The 15,000-nt window shown below is 49.3% G+C and overlaps 1 protein-coding gene across 1 annotated transcript in view; it reads left to right on the forward strand.

The window, feature by feature from the left end:
* commd10 (COMM domain containing 10) overlaps positions 1-15,000 on the forward strand; it is a 31,141-nt gene that overhangs the window by 6,160 nt on the left and 9,981 nt on the right. Inside the window, exon 5 of the mRNA XM_079896492.1 lies at positions 12,436-12,543. Within this exon, the coding sequence (XP_079752618.1) occupies positions 12,436-12,543 (108 nt within the window). The remainder of the gene's footprint in view (positions 1-12,435; positions 12,544-15,000) is intronic.

Below are 15,000 nucleotides of genomic sequence, written 5' to 3' on the forward strand. Positions count from 1 at the left end.
TTCTGCTCAGTTCTCCACAGTTCTCCAGAGTTCTGCTCAGTTCTCCACAGTTCTCCAGAGTTCTGCTCAGTTCTCCACAGTTCTCCACAGTTCTGCTCAGTTCTCCACAGTTCTCCAGAGTTCTGCTCAGTTCTCCACTGTTCTGCTCAGTTCTCCACAGTTCTGCTCAGTTCTCCACAGTTCTGCTCAGTTCTCCACAGTTCTGCTCAGTTCTGCTCAGTTCTCCACAGTTCTCCAGAGTTCTGCTCAGTTCTCCACAGTTCTGCTCAGTTCTCCACAGTTCTCCAGAGTTCTGCTCAGTTCTGCTCAGTTCTGCTCAGTTCTCCACAGTTCTGCTCAGTTCTGCTCAGTTCTCCACAGTTCTCCACAGTTCTGCTCAGTTCTCCACAGTTCTGCTCAGTTCTCCACAGTTCTGCTCAGTTCTGCTCAGTTCTCCACAGTTCTCCACAGTTCTCCACAGTTCTCCACAGTTCTCCACAGTTCTGCTCAGTTCTGCTCAGTTCTCCACAGTTCTCCACAGTTCTCCACAGTTCTCCACAGTTCTGCTCAGTTCTGCTTAGTTCTCCACAGTTCTGCTCAGTTCTCCACAGTTCTGCTCAGTTCTCCACAGTTCTCCACAGTTCTGCTCAATTCTGCTCAGTTCTCCACAGTTCTCCAGAGTTCTGCTCAGTTCTCCACAGTTCTCCACAGTTCTGCTCAGTTCTCCACAGTTCTCCAGAGTTCTGCTCAGTTCTCCACTGTTCTGCTCAGTTCTCCACAGTTCTGCTCAGTTCTCCACAGTTCTGCTCAGTTCTCCACAGTTCTGCTCAGTTCTGCTCAGTTCTCCACAGTTCTCCAGAGTTCTGCTCAGTTCTGCTCAGTTCTCCACAGTTCTGCTCAGTTCTCCACAGTTCTCCAGAGTTCTGCTCAGTTCTGCTCAGTTCTCCAGAGTTCTGCTCAGTTCTGCTCAGTTCTGCTCAGTTCTCCACAGTTCTGCTCAGTTCTCCACAGTTCTGCTCAGTTCTGCTCAGTTCTCCACAGTTCTCCAGAGTTCTGCTCAGTTCTGCTCAGTTCTCCACAGTTCTGCTCAGTTCTCCACAGTTCTGCTCAGTTCTCCACAGTTCTCCACAGTTCTGCTCAATTCTGCTCAGTTCTCCACAGTTCTCCAGAGTTCTGCTCAGTTCTCCACAGTTCTCCACAGTTCTGCTCAGTTCTCCACAGTTCTCCAGAGTTCTGCTCAGTTCTCCACTGTTCTGCTCAGTTCTCCACAGTTCTGCTCAGTTCTCCACAGTTCTGCTCAGTTCTGCTCAGTTCTCCACAGTTCTGCTCAGTTCTCCACAGTTCTGCTCAGTTCTCCACAGTTCTCCACAGTTCTGCTCAGTTCTCCACAGTTCTGCTCAGTTCTCCACAGTTCTCCAGAGTTCTGCTCAGTTCTCCAGAGTTCTGCTCAGTTCTGCTCAGTTCTGCTCAGTTCTGCTCAGTTCTGCTCAGTTCTGCTCAGTTCTCCACAGTTCTCCACAGTTCTCCACAGTTCTCCACAGTTCTGCTCAGTTCTGCTCAGTTCTCCACAGTTCTGCTCAGTTCTCCACAGTTCTGCTCAGTTCTCCACAGTTCTCCACAGTTCTCCACAGTTCTGCTCAGTTCTGCTCAGTTCTCCACAGTTCTGCTCAGTTCTCCACAGTTCTGCTCAGTTCTCCACAGTTCTGCTCAGTTCTCCACAGTTCTCCACAGTTCTCCACAGTTCTCCACAGTTCTGCTCAGTTCTCCACAGTTCTCCAGAGTTCTGCTCAGTTCTCCACTGTTCTGCTCAGTTCTCCACAGTTCTGCTCAGTTCTCCACAGTTCTGCTCAGTTCTGCTCAGTTCTCCACAGTTCTGCTCAGTTCTCCACAGTTCTGCTCAGTTCTCCACAGTTCTGCACAGTTCTGCTCAGTTCTCCACAGTTCTGCTCAGTTCTCCACAGTTCTGCTCAGTTCTCCACAGTTCTGCTCAGTTCTGCTCAGTTCTCCACAGTTCTGCTCAGTTCTCCACAGTTCTGCTCAGTTCTCCACAGTTCTGCTCAGTTCTCCACAGTTCTGCTCAGTTCTCCACAGTTCTGCTCAGTTCTCCACTGTTCTGCTCAGTTCTCCACAGTTCTGCTCAGTTCTCCACAGTTCTGCTCAGTTCTGCTCAGTTCTCCACAGTTCTGCTCAGTTCTCCACAGTTCTGCTCAGTTCTCCACAGTTCTCCACAGTTCTGCTCAGTTCTCCACAGTTCTCCACAGTTCTGCTCAGTTCTCCACAGTTCTGCTCAGTTCTCCACAGTTCTCCACAGTTCTGCTCAGTTCTCCACAGTTCTGCTCAGTTCTCCACAGTTCTCCACAGTTCTGCTCAGTTCTGCTCAGTTCTCCACAGTTCTGCTCAGTTCTCCACAGTTCTCCACAGTTCTCCACAGTTCTGCTCAGTTCTCCACAGTTCTGCTCAGTTCTCCACAGTTCTGCTCAGTTCTCCACAGTTCTGCTCAGTTCTCCACAGTTCTCCACAGTTCTCCACAGTTCTCCACAGTTCTGCTCAGTTCTCCACTGTTCTGCTCAGTTCTCCACAGTTCTGCTCAGTTCTCCACAGTTCTGCTCAGTTCTGCTCAGTTCTCCACTGTTCTGCTCAGTTCTGCTCAGTTCTCCACAGTTCTGCTCAGTTCTGCTCAGTTCTCCACAGTTCTGCTCAGTTCTGCTCAGTTCTCCACAGTTCTCCACAGTTCTCCACAGTTCTGCTCAGTTCTCCACTGTTCTGCTCAGTTCTCCACAGTTCTGCTCAGTTCTCCACAGTTCTCCACAGTTCTGCTCAGTTCTCCACTGTTCTGCTCAGTTCTCCACAGTTCTGCTCAGTTCTCCACAGTTCTGCTCAGTTCTCCACAGTTCTGCTCAGTTCTGCTCAGTTCTCCACAGTTCTGCTCAGTTCTCCACAGTTCTGCTCAGTTCTCCACAGTTCTGCTCAGTTCTGCTCAGTTCTCCACAGTTCTGCTCAGTTCTCCACAGTTCTGCTCAGTTCTCCACAGTTCTGCTCAGTAGGGCTGCACGATTCTTGCTAAAATGTGAATCACGATTTTTCTCCATGGGAATTGAGATCACGATTCTCTTACACGATTCTCATTTTTTCAACCAAAATGTATTGCACTTAAGTACAAAACAACAACAACAACAACAACAACAAAAAAACATAGGACATTCAGTATAATAAAGTGCAGGAGTAACAAAAAATTGTCTCTTTTCTTTATTTTAGACCCCTTAAAGTGAATAATTTTAAAGCTTTATGTTGTTGAACATAAGAGAACATTAACATATACAATAATAAATAAAAATAACTAAATAGAACCTGTGATTTTTGCTCCATTTGGCACAGAATGTACATAGTACTTACATCTACTGTGTTTACGGGAATACGCGACTTGGCATTTTGAAATATTTCTGTGTTTATTTGGCCGTTTAGGCGCACAACCGGAGACAAAGACTGCTTGTCCGTGTTGCGCTCGGAGCGCGCGCACAGCATCCTGTCAGTATAATTCAGTTCTCTTTCGCGACTTATCGCGCTTTTTATATTTAATTTCAATATAATGCACATCCTGCTCTTTTCTTTCTCATTCATTCACGTTTTGTTTTTAATAACTTTAAACAGGATCATCAACTGAAATCTGCGCGGATTATCAAAAATACGACACATTTATAGGACATAAAAGAGTCTCTGCGGCAAAAGTGAAAGTAAAAGCACAGCAAAGCACGCGTTTCAATTAGGATATATTAAAGTTTATATAGCCTAAGCCTACTTTTACATTTTCGCTGCTGTTCTAAAATGGTTTTCGCCATTACCTTAAACAAGCTGCAGCTGCTTGAATCCAGTGCAGGAGCTGTAGGTTACCATTTACCACAGAAACGTAAGCGGTTAGTTGATTGCTGTGGTGACTCGTGACACTCGCGAACAGCACTGAACACGCACTTTTGCCGGTAGGCCTACAACTTGAATATTATTATTATTATCATACACTTTTCATTAACTTCGGTAGGCTATACAACAAGGGAATTGTAATTGGCTGCTTTTTCTGCAGAGAGCCGATCTTTGTTGATGTGTCTTAATTTATTTTTTTAGTTTGTTGGTAAAGGGTGAGAGAGCTTGCGAGCCACATGATTTTTGTCAAAGAGCCAGGTACAGGTATGGCTCGCGAGCCATAGGTTCCGTTCCCAACCACTAGTGTACACGAATCGTCGGTCAGCCATCACAACCCTATTTTGTTATTGTGTGAGTGTGACCAATAATAACGCGTGAATGCAGCATGATCTGAATGCAGGCCATACCCGGAAGTGAATCGCCATCATTAAGAAATGAGATCGCATCTATGTCTGAATCGAGATCGTGATTTTTTTTCCGATTAATCGTGCAGCCCTACTGCTCAGTTCTCCACAGTTCTCCAGAGTTCTGCTCAGTTCTGCTCAGTTCTCCACAGTTCTCCAGAGTTCTCCACAGTTCTGCTCAGTTCTCCACAGTTCTGCTCAGTTCTCCACAGTTCTGCTCAGTTCTCCACAGTTCTGCTCAGTTCTCCACAGTTCTCCAGAGTTCTCCACAGTTCTGCTCAGTTCTCCACAGTTCTGCTCAGTTCTCCACAGTTCTGCTCAGTTCTCCACAGTTCTCCAGAGTTCTCCACAGTTCTGCTCAGTTCTCCACAGTTCTGCTCAGTTCTCCACAGTTCTGCTCAGTTCTGCTTAGTTCTCCACAGTTCTGCTCAGTTCTCCACAGTTCTGCTCAGTTCTCCACAGTTCTGCTCAGTTCTCCACAGTTCTGCTCAGTTCTCCACAGTTCTCCAGAGTTCTGCTCAGTTCTCCACTGTTCTGCTCAGTTCTCCACAGTTCTGCTCAGTTCTCCACAGTTCTGCTCAGTTCTCCACAGTTCTGCTCAGTTCTCCACAGTTCTCCAGAGTTCTCCACAGTTCTGCTCAGTTCTCCACAGTTCTGCTCAGTTCTCCACAGTTCTGCTCAGTTCTGCTTAGTTCTCCACAGTTCTGCTCAGTTCTCCACAGTTCTGCTCAGTTCTCCAGAGTTCTGCTCAGTTCTCCACAGTTCTGCACAGTTCTGCTCAGTTCTCCACAGTTCTGCTCAGTTCTGCTCAGTTCTCCACAGTTCTCCACAGTTCTGCTCAGTTCTCCACAGTTCTGCTCAGTTCTCCACAGCTCAGTTCTCCACAGTTCTGCTCAGTTCTCCACAGTTCTGCTCAGTTCTCCACAGTTCTCCAGAGTTCTGCTCAGTTCTCCACTGTTCTGCTCAGTTCTCCACAGTTCTGCTCAGTTCTCCACAGTTCTGCTCAGTTCTCCACAGTTCTCCAGAGTTCTGCTCAGTTCTCCACAGTTCTGCTCAGTTCTCCACAGTTCTGCTCAGTTCTGCTCAGTTCTCCACAGTTCTGCTCAGTTCTCCACAGTTCTGCTCAGTTCTCCACAGTTCTGCACAGTTCTGCTCAGTTCTCCACAGTTCTGCTCAGTTCTCCACAGTTCTGCTCAGTTCTCCACAGTTCTGCTCAGTTCTCCACAGTTCTCCACAGTTCTGCTCAGTTCTCCACAGTTCTGCTCAGTTCTCCACAGTTCTCCACAGTTCTCCACAGTTCTGCTCAGTTCTCCACAGTTCTGCTCAGTTCTCCACAGTTCTGCTCAGTTCCCTTTCAGTTGAGAACGTCAGACGTAGTCGGCGTCGACTGAATGGGAACACGCTAGGCAGCCAATTGTCTTTGAGCATGCGAGCACGAGCAAATGAAATTTTGCGAAGATTTGCATCACACACTCCGCCCAGTGTTGCGGGTATAAATACGGAAGTGGATGCACGCACTAGTTGCTTTTTGCTTCGGAGCCGTTCGATGGTGTCTGAAGAGTGTTCTGAGTATTTCTACGTGCGAGTGTGTCGGTGTTCTTCTGGAAAAGACTCTCCCAGTGCTGGTGGTTTCTACAGCGCGGTGCAGCGGTGGTCGCGAGCTTTGAGCTCTCAACTGCTGTTTTAACAGCAACAAAGTAATTGTTTGTTTGTGTGTTGACGGTTGGTTGAGGGCGAGAAAGTGAGTGCTTCACTGTCTCAGTTCGCTGAGATAAGTGTTGCCGTGGTCATTCCCTGTGTGCTCCGGCACTGGTGACGGGTCCCATTTTCTAAAATAGCAACACGGGTGTGAGTGTGTCTTTTTCAAGATACCATTCCATCCGTGCGTTTCTGGGTGCGGTAAGGCTCTGTCCCCCTCTGATGGTCACGAAAGCTGTATCACGTGTCTGGGCTTACAGCACGCTGAGGCAGCTTTGGTGGAATTTGCGGGAATATGACCATCTCGGCGTTGAGGTCAAGACTCGTTCGTTCATGAAGGTGCAGTCCCCATCCCCAGGCCCCGCTCTAGTGTTGCTTCTGGGTTACCTTCCCAGAGGAAACCTTGAATGCCGCCTGGATTGGGTGACCTGAGGATTACGGTGAGGGGTAATCCACCCGGCAAAGCCCCATGGATCCCTCCCTCCTCCCTCACGCCGCAGCCGGTGGAGGCCTCCGATGAGCGCGCTGGTCCCTCTGTAGTGGACCGACCAGCCGTCTCTTTCGGTGCCCCTCCAGAGGACAGGATGTCTATCGCTGCATCGAAAGGGGAGCTGGGCTCTGGAGATGATGACCCGGCTGCGCTGCCTCCCTCTGGGAGACCAGCATTGCCCGAGCTGGATCCAGAGATGTCAGCTATGATGAAAAGGACCGCTAAGGCGGTAGGGCTTGTGTGGAAAGAACCACCGTGTCCCGAGCCGTCTCGGTTGGATGATTGGTTTCTCGGAGCGGGCCGGTCTGGCTCTCAGCCCGCAGCTCCGGTTCCATTCTTTCCTGAAGTGCATGAGAAGTTGACGAAGGCATGGATGGTACCTTTCTCTGCCAAAAACCGCCTGAGTAGCTCCTCCCCCCTCACTACCCTTGTTGGAGGAGCGGCTAAGGGATATGAGGTGATCTCTCAGGTGGAGCGGTCAGTCGCGATGCAGCTGTGTCCGGCGACCGCTGCCTCTTGGAGGGGGAATCCTCGTCTCCCCTCTAAGGCCTGTAAGTTCTCATCCGCTCTGACGGGCAAGGCTTACAAAGCATGTGGGCAAGCTGCTTCTTCTCTGCATGCCATGGCGCTCCTGCAGGTCCATCAGACCCAGGCGCTCATGAACATGCACGAGGGTAGTCCAGACCGTGAGCTCATGGGTGAGCTCTACACTGCTACCGATCTTGCCCTCCGGGGTACGAAGGTTGCAGCTAGCGCGATCGGTCTGGCAATGTCCACCCTTGTGGTCTAGGAACGCCATCTCTGGCTCTACCTGGCGGACATGAGAGAGGCGGACAAGGTTCGGTTCCTGGACGCTCCCATTCCGGAGGTTGGGTTATTTGGCGACGCGGTAGAGAGCTTTGCCCAGCAGTTCTCTGCCGCCCAGAAGCAGACGGAGGCCATCCGGCACATCCTGCCCCGACGGCCTGCTGCTGCCTCCACCCGGTCGTCGGCGGTAGATCCTCCGCCTGCTCGTCGCCGAGGGCGTCCGCCTGCAGCTGCCTCCGCTCCTGCTGGTGGCAAGCGAGGTGGCAAGCGACAGTGGAAACGCTGACCTGAGCGGACCACCCAGGGATGGAGGGTTGCTCTGGGAGATGGTCACCGATCCACTCCCTTCATCCGGTGCAGGGCCGGGTGAAGCTTTTTTGTTTTATGTGTGTGTCTGTTCCGCCGCTGGCCAGCGGTACCCACATATTCAAAGAAAGAGCAATTCTCTATTCCTGGGCTCCAAGAGGGCTAGTCTGTTGGTGTGTGACGAGTGAGCAGGCCAGAAAAAATAGGTGTAATGAAGCGACCTTAGAAGCTTCTGACTTCAAGGAGAAGGTGGTGGGCGATTTGCAACATGCGAGGGGAGCACGGCTCAATGGTCGCAATGTTGTCAGAACAGTACAAGCTTGCTGAGCAGCAGTGTCTCGAAGCGAGGGACTGTACGCAACTCTAGGCAATGAATTACACCCCTCAGCCCCCTCTTTTTCTCCAGCTGGCAGCTGGGTGTGTTTGAGGACCCGGTCATCCGCCTTCTCACGCTTCCCCTGCCACTCAGTGGAGTCAGGTAAGTGTTGCACAGCACACTCAGATCCCGCTTCGGGCCGCCTTCGGGCCTCTCGAGCCGGATCCCTGTCCTCCACCTCGCTGCCCCACCTTGGGTACGTCTGTGGTTCCTGGCCCCTGGTCCGGAGTCTTTGTCGAAGTCTAAAACGCTTCCAACCGATGCCCAGCCTGGCCTCATTCGGTACCTTCAGACCCAGCTTGCGATCCATTTCGCTCGGCTTCCACCGGGCTCAGTGATATTCATCATACCTAGGTGTTGAGCAAGAGCTCCTGTCCTGTGTGTGTGCGCCGCAGGCCTACTGGCGAAGGACGCGTGCTAGCCGTTCCCTCGAGCCGTTATGGAGTCTGGCTTTAGAGCCTGCACTTCATTGTACCCTTATTATGTGGTGGGTTACGACCATCTTGGTTCTGTGTCAACTAATACGGGCCCATTTTCGAAAGCCTCCATTCACTTGTAAACACAGAGTTGCATTTTCAATGCCCCGTCCCCAAGCTTGGTGTGCAGCGTTCGATCTGAAAGACGTGTACTTCAGATCTCTATCCTTCCGCTCCACAGGCTTACTGTGTTCTTGCGTTTGAAGGTACGAAGTATCAGTACATGGTCCTACCCTTTCGAGTGCTCCATAGCCAGTTGGGTCCTCAGGTCAACTGGGAAAGAGTAATCTCGCCCCGATTCCGAGTTTCTCTTTTCTAGTGTGGAGGTGATCTCGGTCTAGCACATCTCTCAAGTGAGGTGTGCCAGCTCAGTGCTATGTAGAAGTGAGAAAGGGTCCCACTGAAACTTTCAGAGGCTCCTGGGGCATATAGCAAATGCAGCCGCACGGCTTCCTCCATATGAGACTGCCTCAGCACTGGCTCCATGGCCGAGTCTCTAAGGTGGCCGTGGCAGAGCGACACGCTTCACTGGCCTGTCGCCAAACCCTCAGCCCATAAGCAGACCTTTGTTTCCCCGGGCCAGTCGCTCCTGGGACAAGAGTCCTCCAAATGATGGCTGAGGGGCCACGTATAAAGGGCATGCAGTAACAGAGCTCTGGGCGCCCTCTGACTGCATTGGCATTCATTGCCTCGAGTTGCGTACAGTCCCTCGCTTCGAGACACCACTGCTCAGCGACCTTGTACTGTTCTGACAACATTGCGACCGTTGAGCTGTGCTCCCCTCGCATGTTGCAACTCGCCCGCCACCTTCTCCTTGGAGTCAGAAGCTTCTAAGGTCGCTTCATTCCACCTATTTTTTCTGGCCTGCTAACTCGTGCCGGTCACATGCCTCACGACAGCCTCCGGTCCGGATACAGTGGAGACTCCATCCCCAGCTGGCCAGCTGTTCGGACCACTTCGGGGCCGCACAGCCACGTCTGTTGCCCCTCCGAACTCGTCCTACGCCAGTTGTTTCTTCTCTTGTCTGAGCGGATATCCCTCGACAAAGACTCTGGCCACAGCTGGCCCTGGGCTCCGCAGAAATGTGTTCCCCAGTGAGCCTTCTTGCACTATGGTGCTTAAATCAGGAAGAGAACAAGTTCAGTGATCTTAATCACACCAGGTGTTGAGCAGAAATGCTCCTGAAGCTCAGTGAATTCCATCACACTCACGTGTTGAGCAGAGATGCTCCTGATGTTCAGTGATCCCCTTTCACATCTGGTGTTGAGCATTGCTCCTGTCTTGTGCAGTGGAGCTGGTCTTGTTAGTTGCCCCTTATTGGTGTGCCTGGAATTTGGCCGGCTAACTCTCACAAGTTGAGACCCCGGTCTGAATGTGTGCCCAAGGTTCCTACCTCTCCTACGGGACCAGGTGGTGAGCCTGCAAGCGCTGCCCCGGAGGAGGCAGACCCAGCCCTGGCTTTTCTCTATCCGTCCGTCTCACTGCGGATATATGTGATCAGAATGCAAAGCCTAGACCTTAGACCAGCTCTATCTGTTATGGAAACCAGCAGAAGGGAAGACTGTTTCCAAGCTGAGGTTGGCCCACTTCAGAGTGATTGCCTTCGTCTTGGTGAGAAATTCCAAGATGCACGTGCCACCTGGGCGGTGAGCTCCTCCTAAGTGAGAATACTGCTCCCTCCTAGGCCTTGGCATACAGTGCCTCGCTGAACAGATGTTAAATAGGGTTGGGGGCTGGGCGACACCTATACACATCTAGCGTGTGTCTCGAACTGTTGCTTCCCGTGGACTCCCTTCACATGAAGCCAGTTTCACCGTAAGCACAGTTCGAAGTGTCGGCTTGCTGCGCCATTCCCTTCCTATGTACTGTATACGTGCGCAATTTTGCTCCAGTAGAGTTCCCCTTAACAGAACCCTGTTGAGTTCCTCCATACCCTGCGGCATCGGACGTGGCGGAGCGTCCGAAGCCAGGCCTACCACTCGTATGCACTAGTGGAACCTGTGTTAGGCTGAATCCATATGTTGTGATCCCTACGGCGATCCCATATGTGTATTATTCCACGGTACAGCTCCCTGCGGTAAGCACGTGTCTTCCCTCATTCTGCCATCACTGTTGGTTGATCCTCCCCCCTGTTTAGGCTGGAGTCATCCCAGTGACATTTCCATATGTTGTACTGCCTGGTCAGCCGCCCAGTCCATATGTGTATCTCCCACATGCTACCTCCCTTCGGCCAGGATGTGGTTTCCGCAGCGTACTTTTCCTTCCTTGACAAGGTACGCTATCCCAGTGGTCCTGTAGGAACAGCAGTTGACTTCCCTGGCCTAAGCCTCACCTTCTCCGCCTCAGAATTGCGGGGGGAATTGAAGCTTTCCTTGATTCCTTCCTCCTCAAGGAATTGAGGCTTTTACCCAGGCACTGGAAGGTGGCAGCTCTAGTGGCGTTTTCCAGGGACAAAGATCCCATTCAGTCGAGGTCGACTACGTCTGACGTTCTCGATTGAATGGGAACGTTCTGGTTGCGTATGCAACCCACCGTTCCCTGAAGGAGGGAACGGAGGACGTAGTCCCTTTGCCACTATAGCTGGACCACCACTGACCGAGTTCTCACGGCTCCTCAGCGTAAAGCAACTAGTGCGTGCATCCACTTCCGTATTTATACCCGCTCCGCGGGGCGGAGTGTGTGATACAAATCACGCACGCAAAATTTCATTTGCTTGTGCTCGCATGCTCGAAGACAATTGGCTCCCTAGCATGATCCCATTCAGTCGTCGTCGACTACGTCCTCCGTTCCCTCCTTCAGGGAATGGTGGGTTGCATACGCAACCAGGACGTTCTGCTCATTTCTCCACAGTTCTCCACAGTTCTGCTCAGTTCTCCACAGTTCTGCTCAGTTCTCCAGAGTTCTGCTCAGTTCTCCACAGTTCTGCTCAGTTCTCCACAGTTCTGCTCAGTTCTCCAGAGTTCTGCTCAGTTCTCCACAGTTCTGCTCAGTTCTCCACAGTTCTGCTCAGTTCTCCTCGTTTCACCCAGTCTGAGTTCTGTCTGATGAATCTGTCCTGAACCTGGTAATTTTGATAAATTACAGACTGTTTAAGAGCAGCTTCACAGTAATAAACAGTGTTAATGATGCATATTTCATAAGTTATGAGAGAAATTCAATTTCAGCTGTAAAGCAGCTCTAAAAACACAATCATTATCCAGCTCAAGTCTTTCTCGTCTTATAGTGTCAGTGCAGTCAGATCAATAATAATACTGGATATTAAGAGTCTTTTTAAAGTATAAAGTAGTGCTGAAACTCTAACATCAGTGCAGGTCATCAGAACAGAACGGGTGTTTGTTGTATGTTGGTTTCAGGACGAGTTATTATGGATTTCATATTTACAGTCAAACCAACATTTATTCAGACACCTTCAACATGTCTCACATTATCTCAGTTTATTCGCTATAGTTTAGAGAATGGTAATGAAATATGAGCAGAACTCAGTTGATATTTGACTGGTTTTGTCCGTCCTTCTGTTAGACTGTCTCACATGAATTATGTTGAATATCTGTCAGCTGTTAAATTTAACTACACAATTAGATAATACCAGTTTAGCTCAACCAATCACCAAGCAATGCTTCATTGTGTTCAGTCTGTGTGTAAAAAGAGCATTAGCAATTAAAGAAAACACACTTCAGCAAAACATGATCAGCTCAAAGTGTCCGAATCATTTTGGTCCCAAATTGTCACTGGTAGTCTCTGTATGAAGAATATTTGGGTGTAATATGTCACAGTTTACTTTATTTTGCTCTCCTCACTTACATAAGTGAACTATAGTGTCCTGATCACACTAGTGGAACAATATCAAAATCTGGTGTCTGAATAATTTTTGGTTTGACTGTGTGTGTTATTAATGTGTGATGGCTGCTGAATATGAAGATCTTTCACCGTGCCATCTGTGTTCCCGGTGTGTGTTCCCGGTGTGTGTTCCCGGTGTGTGTTCAGCTGGATCAGGTGTCGTGGCAGCTCAGTCTTCTCATGGCCCGGTCGGATCAGAGCCGGCTGAAAGAACCGCACGCCGTGATCAATCTGGGGCTCCGGTCAGAAGATGAGGTAAAAACTCGTTGGAACCTTCTGTGTGTGTCTGTGTGTCTGTGTGTGTTTGTGTGTGTGTGTGTGTGTGTGTGTGTGTGTGTGTGTCTCTGTGTGTGTGTGTATGTGTGCCCTTGTTTATATTACATTGTGGGGACCAAATGTCCCCATAAGAATAGTAAAACCTGAGATCACCTACATTACCAGCCAGCGGTCCCCACTTTTCAAAAGGCTTATAAATCACACAGGATGAGTTGTTTTGAGAAAGTAAAAATGCAGAATGTTTCCTGTGATGGGCAGGTTTAGGGGCAGGGGCAGTGTGTGTGTGTGTGTGTGTGTGTGTGTGTGTGTGTGTGTGTGTGTGTGTGATGGGTAGGTTTAGGGGCAGGGGCAGTGTAAGGGGATAGAATGTACAGTTTGTACGGTATAAAAACCATTACGTCTATGGAGAGTCCCCACAAAGATAGTGAACCAGACGTGTGTGTGTGTGTGTGTGTGTGTGTGTGTGTGTGTGTGTGTCTGTGTCTGTGTCTGTGTGTGTGTGTGGTGTGTGTGTGTGTGTGTGTGTGTGTCCGAGTGTGTGTGTGTGTGTGTGTGTGTGTGTGTGTGTGTGTGTCTGTGTCTGTGTCTGTGTCTGTGTGTGTGTGTGGTGTGTGTGTGTGTGTGTGTGTGTGTGTGTGTCTGTCTGATGATCTCAGTGTCTCTCTCTGAGCTGCAGTTCGTGTGTGTGTCAGATGGTGGCGCTGTGGCTGCGCGTGTGTTTCTCAGAGTCAGAGAAGCAAACGTTTCAGAAGTGTGTTTTCTTCTCGTGAGGAAGTGAACTGATTCTCCATCAGGAACAGATGAAGACACTCATCAAGCATCTGGTTCGACTGCTGACATCATTTCCTGTCAGTGTGTTTCTGTGCTGGTCATGACCTCTGACCCCTGAAGCCCTTCAGTTCAGCACTGACAGAAATTAACTGGTGACATTTGATAATTCAATAGATTTCCAGGGGTGTTTCATCTAAATGAGGGAAATTAATTATATTCTTATTAGATGTATGCATCATCTTTTATGTCAAATTCATACATTTAATCAGTAAATATCAATTAGAACGCTATAGGCTGTTAACAATCAGATGAAAACATTAATGTTTTTAAAATGAAATACTTTAAATATGAAGCTAAAGCGCCAGCAGGGGGCAGCAAGTCAAAGTCTTAATGAGTGAATCACGGAGTTCAAACAGCTGATTCAAGTGAATCATTGATTCGTTCGATCATTGAGTCAGTCAGAAAGGAATCACTCAGAAAATCAGCGGTTCTGTTGCAGGTTTGATTAAAACAGACAATTTTGTGTCTAAAAACTCACATTAACTTGTTTATTGGACTGTTGTATAAAAATAACATCACATTTGCGGTCATGCTGATATTCTGTAAAACATCATGCTTGCTCATGTGATATTTCTAATTTAAATCATATAGAAATATAAGATTTTGCCCCATATATTGAGTTCAGGGTCGCTGTAACTCCTGCAGTTTCAGGACGTGTTGCTGCACAGACTCTGTCCACCGGTCCTGATATTAGGGTTTGGGTTTAGACTCTGTCCATCGGTCCTGATATTAAGGTTTGGGTTTAGACTCGGCTCCTGGTCCTGATATTAGGGTTTGGGTTGAGACTCGGCTCCTGGTCCTGATATTAGGGTTTGGGTTTAGGCTCGGCTCCTGGTCCTGATATTAGGGTTTGGGTTTAGACTCGGCTCCTGGTCCTGATATTAGGGTTTGGGTTGAGACTCTGTCCACCGGTCCTGATATTAGATTTTGGGTTTAGACTCTGTCCACCGGTCCTGATATTAAGGTTTGGGTTTAGACTCGGCTCCTGGTCCTGATATTAGGGTTTGGGTTGAGACTCGGCTCCTGGTCCTGATATTAGGGTTTGGGTTTAGGCTCGGCTCCTGGTCCTGATATTAGGGTTTGGGTTTAGACTCGGCTCCTGGTCCTGATATTAGGGTTTGGGTTTAGGCTCGGCTCCTGGTCCTGATATTAGGGTTTGGGTTTAGACTCTGTCCACCGGTCCTGATATTAAGGTTTGGGTTTAGACTCGGCTCCTGGTCCTGATATTAGGGTTTGGGTTTAGACTCGGCTCCTGGTCCTGATATTAGGGTTTGGGTTTAGACTCTGTCCACCGGTCCTGATATTAGGGTTTGGGTTGAGACTCTGTCCACCGGTCCTGATATTAGATTTTGGGTTTAGACTCTGTCCACCGGTCCTGATATTAAGGTTTGGGTTTAGACTCGGCTCCTGGTCCTGATATTAGGGTTTGGGTTGAGACTCGGCTCCTGGTCCTGATATTAGGGTTTGGGTTTAGGCTCGGCTCCTGGTCCTGATATTAGGGTTTGGGTTTAGACTCTGTCCACCGGTCCTGATATTAGGGTTTGGGTTTAGACTCTGTCCATCGGTCCTGATATTAGAGTTTGGGTTTAGACTCTGTCCACCGGT

Source organism: Squalius cephalus (assembly GCF_949319135.1).
Source record: "Squalius cephalus genome assembly, chromosome: 16".
NCBI classification, from domain to species: domain Eukaryota; kingdom Metazoa; phylum Chordata; class Actinopteri; order Cypriniformes; family Leuciscidae; genus Squalius; species Squalius cephalus.